This window comes from Centruroides sculpturatus, unplaced genomic scaffold (assembly GCF_000671375.1).
Source record: "Centruroides sculpturatus isolate CEXI.00-Female unplaced genomic scaffold, Cexi_2.0 scaffold1012, whole genome shotgun sequence".
NCBI lineage: Eukaryota > Metazoa > Arthropoda > Arachnida > Scorpiones > Buthidae > Centruroides > Centruroides sculpturatus.
Window position 1 is genome coordinate 87,321 of NW_019385155.1, and position 11,436 is coordinate 98,756.

At 26.8% G+C, this 11,436-nt stretch overlaps 1 protein-coding gene across 1 annotated transcript in view; it reads right to left on the reverse strand.

Annotated features, from left to right (window-relative positions):
• Positions 1-3,695: 3,695 nt before the first annotated feature.
• Positions 3,696-11,436, reverse strand: part of LOC111635544 (monocarboxylate transporter 10-like) — a 66,188-nt gene continuing 58,447 nt past the window's right edge. Inside the window, exons 3-5 of the mRNA XM_023380534.1 lie at positions 7,802-8,078; positions 5,775-6,156; positions 3,696-5,362 (exon numbers count right to left, since the gene is read on the reverse strand). Coding sequence (XP_023236302.1) covers positions 4,818-5,362; positions 5,775-6,156; positions 7,802-8,078 — 1,204 coding nt within the window. The 3' untranslated portion in view covers positions 3,696-4,817. The remainder of the gene's footprint in view (positions 5,363-5,774; positions 6,157-7,801; positions 8,079-11,436) is intronic.

Here is an 11,436-nt window from a genome sequence, read left to right on the forward strand (position 1 = left end):
TGTGTTAAACTCCAGGTCATTCCAGGCAAACAAACATTACAGGAGCAAAAAGATCATGTTCATAGAGCTTATGAGGATTGATGCATATATCATTTATCTATTTAAAACTATTTAAAATATTCGTTTAACTGTTAATTACATCGAACTGAAAACATTTTTGTTGTCAGCATGGGTGTAAATAAGAAAACTTGGCTGCCAGCAACCTTAAATGATTGAATATGTTTACAGTCAACAGAAATAGCCACCGTCTCTGGCGTGGGAAATACTGATTTGGATCATTTCCAAAAAAAGTTATTCTTGATAATACATTTAATATAATTAACAATTCGTTAGAACTAGAAAAAAAAAATAATGTATCATTTCTTAAAATTCCTTTTTTAAAATATTTTTAAAAATGTTTACAGTAATCTTTTACTCTTCTCTTATTAATAATTATATAATTAACTATACTCAAAAGTCAGTTAACCGTATTTAACAAAGAAGATGATCCTTTGTATAAAACGATTTTTAATAGCTTATAAGTATTTTTTTAAGGTGAAATTTGGCATTTACATTGGTTAACTGACTTCTGGACCACCCTGTATTTATATATATATATTTTAAGCTTTTTAAACGATGCGAAGTAGTTTCAATTGTTGTTTGTTTAACTCGGCATGACTTAGTGTAGGATGCAAATCAGATAAGGAAATAACAATACTAAGTTTTATGGACTAAAGCATTCATTTCAATTTCCAATTTAGAAACAATAAAATATTGTTTGGAAGGAGGATTTTCTACAATTCTTTTACTTTAAAAACAGAAGAAATAAAATAAAAAGAAAACAAGTAAAATTCGACTTGTTTCCTGTCTTAGTACTTCTATTTTTCTTCACTTCGATTCGTGTAGAAGCTTTATCTTATTGGAAAATCAAACACTGTTTCAAAGGAATTTTTCTTTTCTTTTATTTATATTTAAGATATAGTGACAACAGCTGCCACGAACGTAAAAATCCTACGAAACGATGTACAGATTGGTAAATTGTCCCCTTTTTTAAAAGTATCTGTTCTTAGTTAAATCTGTTCTTAGTTAAAGAATCTACTGTTAAATATTTAAGAAACTGTATACTGTTGTTGTTTTTTTTAACAATGTTTAAAAATTGTTAAGCAATTATATTGTAACTATAAAGTAAACACGTGTAACTAATTAATAAGCGATTAAAATAGAACAAAATAAGCAAAAACAATTTATTTTTTAAATGATAAAATTATAATTACATATCATACAGAAAATGGATCTTAAATTTAAAAAAAAAAATCTAACAAGGAGTTGCTAAACTTTCCAGGCAAGAGTTAAAATTGTGGGTGGCGCCATCTGTTATAAGATTTTATTTTAAAAACTTTTTACAATATTATATATTATAAAATGACAAAAGGTTTAATTTTAAGGGTAGAGATGGGTTTTATAAACAAATTGTAAATGCTAATAACGAATAAAAGTTCGACCCCAATTTAAATACGACACGTGACACCCCTCTATCTCCCCACCCCTTATACCTTTAATCACCAAAATTTAATAGCATTAATGCCTGTAATACCTAAACCTCTCTACAAAATTTCGAAAAATTTCGACAAAAAACACAAGAGTTATTAAGCTTCAAATTGGACAAATGAAATCGTGCCTCCCCCCACACACACACACTACATACAGAAACACCCTAAATTTTTTTGTATTTCTCGACGTTTCAATGTCCTCTGAGTCCAAAAATTTACAAACTTACAGTTAAGTTGAATAATTTACAGTTAAAAATAAAGTTTTTTTTTTATTTTTTCTTTTCTTTTAATACCAAAGTTTCAAGTAGAACAATATGAAACTTTTAAAAGTAGATTATTTTGAAGAATATAAATCATAATTAAACCTTCATAGAAGATAATATTCTTTTTAAAATTAATCTTACAAATGTTTCTGTTAAGTTCAAATCTCAAGTGTTTATGGCAATAGTAATTTATAACACTATTAAAACTGTCATTTCTATAAAACTACTTCCAGTAAAGTATAAGGTATTTCCAAAAGCATTAATGTGCCTTCTCTTACTTTTCAGTTCCAAGGCAATGAGGCGAAGAAGTGAAGATAAAAAAGTGTCATCTCTAGCTGCACGTGCAGTCGAATGTCACCAGTAAATTTGGAATGGTACCAAAATTAATTTTTTTTTTTTAACAATCTACCTTCAAAAGTGTTTATTTATTTTTATAAATCGCAACTTTATTATTGATTTGATGTCTTAAAATTTATTATAATTTAATCGAGATAATTATAATTTATATTCCTGATATATTATTTAAGTATTTAAAATTTAATTTTTATTATTTTAATCGTTTATAAAATGTTAAATGAGGGAGGGAATATTCTCAGTTTAAAACGTTGTTTTTCTATGTAATTTTATACGTTATATTTCGATTTTTTTAAATTTAAGTGTGTTTTATATATATATAAACGTTTTGTATATATTTATTTTTATATTTAACTGTATTTTATTGGTATAATTATATTATATTTTTATATAGATTTATGGCAATTAAATTTAAGTTTTAAAAGAAAATCCTCGTTAAAAATATTTTAAAAAATTGCTAAATTTTATATTTAAGACATTTTTTTTTTTTGCATAGAATAAAAGGTATATTGTTTGCAATTTTTAAATTGTAGACCTATACATTTCCACTGTCGTCCGTATGTATGTCTGTCCGTGTTTCCTTCGTTAATCTCGAGAACGGAATTAGATAGATGAAAATCGAGACCAGATACATTTTTAATCATATTTTAATTTAAAAATATGATTAAAAATTACAGCACGACATTACGACGTCACAATAAATAATTACTCGTTCATACTTCACTCGTGTTTGTGACAATTTGCTCTGTTATAAGGAGAGGAAAGTTGTCAAAAATATAGAAAAATTGCAAAATTATATATTTAAAAAGGAAAATATAAATTTTTTTTTTTATATTAAAAAAAAACTTTCACGTTCGACATTATTTGTATTTTATTCTTATATACAGTGAAAATATCAAGTATAAGACCGAGTGTGACAAGGAGAACATTCTTCTTTCTGTAACGACTTCCCAAGACTTCTAACCTATTCTTTGTCACTGCAGATGTCGACTAGATTTCTTAATCCTCTTTTATTTCTTACAGATTGAAGAATTGATCTTTCTTAAGGGGATTTCCTTTTACTTTTGTGAAACTTTCGATATTACATAAATATCTTCTTCGTTTAAAATGTTGATCCAACGTCACTATCATTTATACTCAAAATAAGACAAGGGTTTATTTATAGCTTGAATGTCTTCCGAATATCAATTTTTTTTTACTATTTTTAATATAAAATTGAACAAGAATCGGAAGAGGAAACTGGATTTAATCAGCAGTATGAAAGATTATTATTTACAGCAACAATATTTACACTCTTTTATATATATTTATGACATATTTACAATAATTTATCTGATCTACAGATTTTTTTTTAAATGTATGTGTGTGTATGTACGCATATACATACACTATACGTGTATATATACATACATACAGACATTACACGTGTATATGAATGTATACATGTATATAAACACATATAAATATTTTTAACCTATATATTTAAAGTTTTTGTATAAAAATTACAAGCCTTTATTGTATACAATAATCATTTCGATGCCGAATACAATTTTTTTTTTTTTTGATTTAATAGATAAAGTTTAGTTTCATTGTATTATTCATTTATTATACAGAAGTAACGTAATTAAGTTATACCTTATGCTACTTTAACTATCATTATTAATGGTCCTATACCCGCATTTATGAAAATCACGATGTTTACAATTGCGTGATGATGTCGAGAACATAATACAATAAGAAAACAATATATATTGTATGAACCATTTTCCGCAGACAATTAATTGTGGCCTTATTTTAATACGTTCTACCTGTACAGGTATACATTTTAAATAGATATTATCCAATTTTAATGTTTTAAATTTAAGTAAAATTATATTTAATATGAAAAAAATGTATATTATATAAATAATTATGATGTTTTAAAGAGAAAAATACTAGTGTATCTTAGTTGTATTTATCTATACAAGTGTACATTTTTAAATCAATCTCGCCTGCCTTAATTGTATAAATATAATTAAAATTGTACATATTTTATTAAATTCGACTCGAAATGATTATTATATATAGTTTTAAAAACATTAAAAGTTTGTTCTGATTGTTCTAAGATATAATTTTCTTATACCAAACAAGACGATTTCTTCTTATCAGATGCAACAAGTTTACAATTAAGCTATACATTTTGTACACATAAAACACACAATTCTACATAATCTATTCAATTTTGCATATAAAAGATTTTGATTTTTTTTATAGTTTAGTTTATTTAATAGTTTCGAATAAGCTTAAAACTTGAACAGTATACAACCGATTAATGTGTTCAGTTTAACAATCTAAAATGTGCAAGACTAGTTTAATGGTTTCCATTAAAATAATGTGGACGGTTTTAAAAATTCTCCATTAAAAATGTTGATTTTTTTTTTGTAACTTATCACAAGTTTAAGCCACCCTTTAAGCGGCTTACATACGTATAACATTATATTTTGGACGGAGCAAATGGTTTTGTAAAGCCGACGGCACTTTAAACACATCATCAACATGTATACTTAAGTTAGATTATAAAAAAACACAATTATACAATTTTAATATAAATTTATAATTCTATATAAAGTGCCGTAGACTACAAAACTATCTCCTAATTATATAAATAGTTGTGTAAATAATTATTATTTATCTATACTGTACTCGTTACTTCTTCTATAACACTCATCGGCCTTTTGGGAATGTGTAAAATATTATCGCAATGCATTAGATGTATACAGTCATTTCTGCTCATTCTTTGGTTTTGTTCGTATTCTTTTTGACTTTCATCTTTGTATGGTTCCTTCCATTCTTCATCGAATGCTTCTAATTCAAATACAGCATCGTCTCCCATACAAGTAACACATTCTTGTCTTCTCTCTAATTCATCATCCTCATCCATTACTTCTATCGAATGTGCAAACGAAATAGTTCTATGGCATCGAAATGGTTCCCTTTCTACAATGTCTCTTCTACTCATTTTTTTATTTACATCAGGTGAATGGTGGCAAGTGCAAATGCCATCATCACCGCTTCCTGGACCGGAATCGGTCGGTGTTTCCTGACTATGGTCCCGATATACTATACTCGATGATCTCTTACAACAGTTCAGAAGGAACATAAACATGGCGCCAGCAAAGGTGCAAGCTGCCGAGAAGAAAAATCCTGTTTTGGGATTTTTATTTTGATTACTGTAACCTGTAACATAATAATAATAATAATAACAATCTGATTACTGTAACTTAAATCATAACACCGGGTAAGTCAATGCATCCATACAAAGCAATCATACTTGTGATTAGTTTGCGTATTATATACTTTATATGCTTTTTTTACGTGTAGCTAGTTAAATTTTACTTATGTAGATAATCTTTATAGATGACTACTTAATAAAATAACCTATTTTTCTATGTATGGAGTCTTGAATTACCCTTTATTTTGTCTAAAAATATTTACTTCCGAAACGTTTCTAGACAAAAGTATCATCTTAAAAACATAAAATTTTAATTAAAACTTATTTTAATTCTATATTTGAAGCTATTTTTATCTAAAATACATTCATTTAGACAAGATATTATAAGAAACATTAAAGATTTTAAGTTCAATTTACCTGTTATAGGTATCCCAACTAGAATTGGTAAAAATTGGCACCATTGAACGTAGCCCCAAGCACGGGCAAAGTTTCTAGCACGAACATTTTCAAAAACGAACATTTTTAACGAATAATGGAATCCACCACAAAAAATTCCATATGAACTAACAAACAGGACGTATCCATGATATCCGTGAACAGCGTGACTTGATAAAATAGATAGTCCAACACCTATAAGAGATGCTTGACATAAATATTGTCTAGAAATCATGCACTGCATGCTATTTTTCGCTGTCAGAAAGCCAAAAACTAAACAACCAACAGAGAATGCTATTCCTAAATAACTTTGCAACAATAATATTGCAGTCTCGTTAAGTCCTTCTTCTTCAGTTAAATACGCCTGAAAATATAATAAAAATTTTAATTAATATAGAGGGTTTTTTTTATTATTATCATCTATAATCTGATATAATTTTTTAAAGAAAAATATTTGATTCTAAAACTAGTAATCTTGTTGCAATTACTACTGTCTAGAGTTTACCTGAAACCATTAATTTTCTAAAACTGATAAAACGTGTGTTGGCCAACGTTGAAGAATACAACGATTAAGTTAATTATATTGTAATTAAAAATATATTATTTTTATAAAATAATAAAAAAAAATAATAATGATTAATATTAAATATTTTGATTTTAAGTATCTATATAAGGAGATTTAAAAACTAGGAATTATTGAAAATACAATCACTGATCTTATCATAAAATCATCATCATCTTCTTCTTCTTCTTCTTCCTCTTCATTTTTTAATATAAAAATTAATGTTAATTTAAGATAAACTTCTTCTTCCTTCTGTAATTGATTTACTGAATTTATACATATGTTTTTTCTTTACAGAATCGTGCTAGTGATGAGTCATTTTACTGTCACGATTTATTATTCTTGACTTCTTTACATGTTGGATTTAGAGTAAGAAATAAAAAAAATTAATTTTCTCACGAAAATATTTCTGGGGTTGTGATCTTCGTGCATTTGTACTACATATGATAAATGTATTCTATAATTTCATAGATATTTTTTTAAGTTATAACTTAATTTCTGTCAGAGTCACGTTTAACTGTATGTATACACAGTACTGTACTATGTAGAAACTGCTACAGTTATATATTTTATTTTATTAAAATCTTACATTTTATGTTATGTTTTATTCTTTTATTCTTAATTTATCCAGTTTTTTAAGCTAAATTTTATATAAAAATATAGTTAAATCATACATACAGATGATGTTGAATTATCTACAAGTTGATCTATTTACAAGATGGAAACATAACTAACATTCATGCGAATATACTTAATAAATAAAAAGATGTATTAAAATTTCACTTGTATGCACACTAAGTTGTTAACTCGAACACTTGACACCCATGAATAAGACGCGCCCATCAACACTTTATCTAAAAACTAGACTTTGTTACAACACCTCAGGTCAAAAAAGTTTTTAGATCTTTAGTCTAATTTTTTTTATATATAGGCCTATATATATATCTTAGAAAGGGTAATAATATATTAGTAGACTGTGTATTATTACCCTCTTTTTCTGGGTGGATGTATAGTTTATAAAAGGTTTCATTATTCCTCTTAGAACAATAAGAGGATACCTGGTCGTGAAAATTGTCCCAAGAGGTGGGCCGAGCGTCTCTCATTGTGTCAGGTTTGCATGGGTCATCCTAAATATCTTTCTAACCATCTGTCTATCTTACATACCGGATGCTTAAGATCATGATAGGTTAAGTACTATTATCAACCCGTCTATAGTTGACAGATTTCCGAAGGTCGCCAGGTCTACATTTCAGTATTAAATCATCATTTTCTGTTAAACTTGACGTGAAAATATTTTGATAAGTTTTTAGAAAAATATTATGTAGGCCTATATATAGATCTACAATATTGGATATGAAATTTTTATATTCTGAGTCTTGTAAGATAGCAAAACAACACGATTCTAAGAAGTAGAAAGTAAGAAGATAACTAGATAAAGTGTACTTACGAAGTAATAAAATGGGGTGTATGCTCCAAAAGTAGCAACTGCAACTGATAACATAATTATCTGAATGGTGTTTACTTTTAAGACAGAGAAATCAAAGAATGGTGATTTATCAGAACTATGGTTTTTCTCTTTAATTTTTCTACGCTGATTTTTAAGATGTAATATAGCTCGTCGTTGAGGATGATATAAAGAAGCTGAACGATAGAATATACCAATAAAAAACATTAAAAATATGACTCCTGTTACGGTATGAAGACCCAATCTCCATCCTAAAGCTCTAGAAAAAATATCATTCTTATTAATTATCATCATATTTAATACTTTATAATAATATAAAATCGTAACTTCTAACTTAAACATTAATTAAAATTAATAAATTAAATTATGCTTCATAATTTATTACATAATTTGAACTATTAATTAGCGAATACATAAATGAAAATCCCTCTTATATCTAAGCGTATAAGTCAGTAGCACGTTATACTATAAGAAAAAGGGGAAATTTCGTGGGAACTTTATTAATAGGAAGCTCCAAACAATGTCTTAAATCAACACTGTAAATGGGGACCCCCCTAATTCAAATTCGCCAGGATCCCACGAAGCTATAAGTCCAATATAGACCAAAGTCTTTTAATACAGCTAAATTACACTTCTAAATTTACCCTAGAATTATATAATTAATTAACGAACGAAAATATAATTTTTTACTAAGTCTAATCTTACAAATTATATATATAAATTAGTATAAATATTTTTAAAATTTATTAAATTTTTAAATAGTAAAAAGCGTATTTATAGTCCAGAATGATCATTACACGTCTGTTATTCATCGTGTAATTTAATGATTAATTAATGTACAAAAACGAAATATATTTTTTGAAGTATAAACTTATAAATTATGTACAAATTACTACATATTTTAAGTTTATCGAATCTATAAATAGTGAATAAAAAAAATCGGTTATAGTCCGATACACAGTATGGTCATTATACAATCTTTTTACAGATTACAACTTTATCAGTAGGGTGTGAACGAACTATTAATATAAGCTGTAAATTGTCTAGTAGAACTTACCTTATAATTTCACGAAAAAATACTGAGAAAACAGCCACGCCTACACCTGTACCACACTGGACGACTAATTCAACACGCTCCCTCTTCCTTTTAAAGTATTGGCCAATCATAAGATTCGATGTTTCACGAGCCACTCCTAAACCCACAGCCATGACGATCCCATAACTGAATATCACCTGATGAAGTTCTTTGGCAAATGAATTGAACAGACAACCGAGTGCAGATGCCAAACCTCCAAAAACAGCAGTCAGCCTTGTGCTCTTCTTACGACAGAATGCTACTACTATAGGAGCTATAAAATAGCTGCTGGAGAGGGACAATGACCCTATCCACACTGTAAAAAAAAAATAGAAAAAATAANATACTCATTTTTTTTTTTTACTTTTTCGGCTGTTATATAACAGAGAAGGTATGAAGATCGGTCAAAGAAAATGCGCGCATTTTAAAGCTTAATAACTCCTGTATTTTTCGTCAAAAGTCTCTGAAATTTTGTACTGAGATTTATATATTAGGGAGAAATATTTCTAGAAATTTTCAGGATAATCGGACTATTGGTTCGGGAGATATGGCCCACTCCTTTAATATATCCCGAACCGATCTGAAGTAATGGCAACAATTATTAGGGGTAAAAGCAAATAAATAATGCGGAAAAAATCCAGCTTTATATTACTCCCAACTTAAATTAAGATAATTTTTAAATCCAAATTATGCAACCTTTACAACACTGAAATTAAGTGGAAAAAAATAACATTAAAAATCTAAAATATAATATATACTTCCTCAAATCTTTTTTCCTCTTTACAATTTTATATAATCAATGAAAACGTTATATTAATTCCAGTTTATTTTATATTTATTATTAATTAATATTATATTAAATGCATTATTAAAGTGCAAATAAGGTGCTTCAGCCTTTCACACATCTTAAAAAAGTAGAGTCTAGTTTACATAATAAAATTAATTTCAACGATTCTTCTATGTAAATTATAGGCTATATATCTTTTTTAAAAAACATTTAATATATAAATCTTACTGTATGAGTTTCTTGTCCACCCAAAAATAAAGAAACCAAGCCCAAACTAGTAAAAAAATGTGAGTGTAACTATAGTTAAGAACCGAACCCACGTCTTCTGAAGTTTTAAACATAATTTTAACCATTCTGGCTAGAGAAACACATTATTCATGTCATGTTTATGAAATATATCAATAGTTTTTATAGGAAAAAAAATTAAAAATAAATAATAATAGTATCCAAAGTGTTATATACATAAATATCTTATAAATCTATTTACTTAACTATATTATGAATAATTATTTTATGATTTTATATTAAATTTTATAATAATATAATTAATTTTATTTTATAAATTATATTTAAAAACGATTTTATAAAGATGCTGGAAAAGATATTCTCTTTTACTCCTTTCTTCATTATGGGAAGACCAAGAGACGGATGCAATTGATGAAGATAAAAATTAAGTGATTGAAAGTAGATAAAAATAATTAATTTTGTAAGGTCATGAGACAACTTTACGATTTATAGGTTAAGATAAATTGGTAAAGATAAAGATTACATAAAAATTATAGAATAAAAGTTGATCTTTAGAATTAAATTACGTTCTTAAATTAAAGTAATTTAAATTCGTAATTTTTTTTTCATTCGTTTAAATAAAGGAAATACGTTTTATTATGTTTATTTATATTTAAATTTTTAAAAATATTTAATATTTTTATACAATAATAAATAAATATGTTAGAAATTCATCGATGAAAACGTTGTAAAAGTATACACTTCTTTCACTAATAAAAACAATAATTTATCTCATTTTTTTAAATATATTACAATAAAACTTTTAGGAAAAAAGAAACAAACAAACAGTCTTTCAAATATAATTTATGTATTTCTATTCTCTTTACTTAATTATTCCCACTGATCCAAATTATTCTTGTGAATCATACAAAATGAAAGTCGACGACAAATAACTTTCAGTGTACTAAAAAAAAAAAAATTCGACATAAATCAAAGTGTTCTAAGAAATATAACGAATATTATTATACCCTAAAGGTCGAGTAACCAGAACGTTCTAAGAATATCAATATGTTAATAAACAATACAGAGGAATAAGTAAAGAAGGGCCGCCGGCTTTAGCATAATTACAACTAGCTGCAATTTATCACTACTGACCAGTGCATAGTCTTTCCACGATTCATTTTTGCATAGATTTTTCTTCGTGCAAATACAACCTGTAACGTAGGAGGTTTACTTGTGATAAGCACTTGTGTGTCTAGAGAATAAATAAATAAACAGTCACGCATCACCCTGATCTTATCAATGTACATTCTATGCTCTTATCACTTGAATTTCTGTTGATAGAAAGATTAATTATCAACAAATATGCCTTCCAACTTATAATATTCGCGCTTCTTTATTTAATAAATGAACCCTCCTCAAAAAATCAAACTACAGGTATATATATCTAATACATAAATTGTATGGATTCGTAGTTATAAATGAGTGCAGTGTTGTATATTATTGACATGAATTTTTGTAAATAACCTA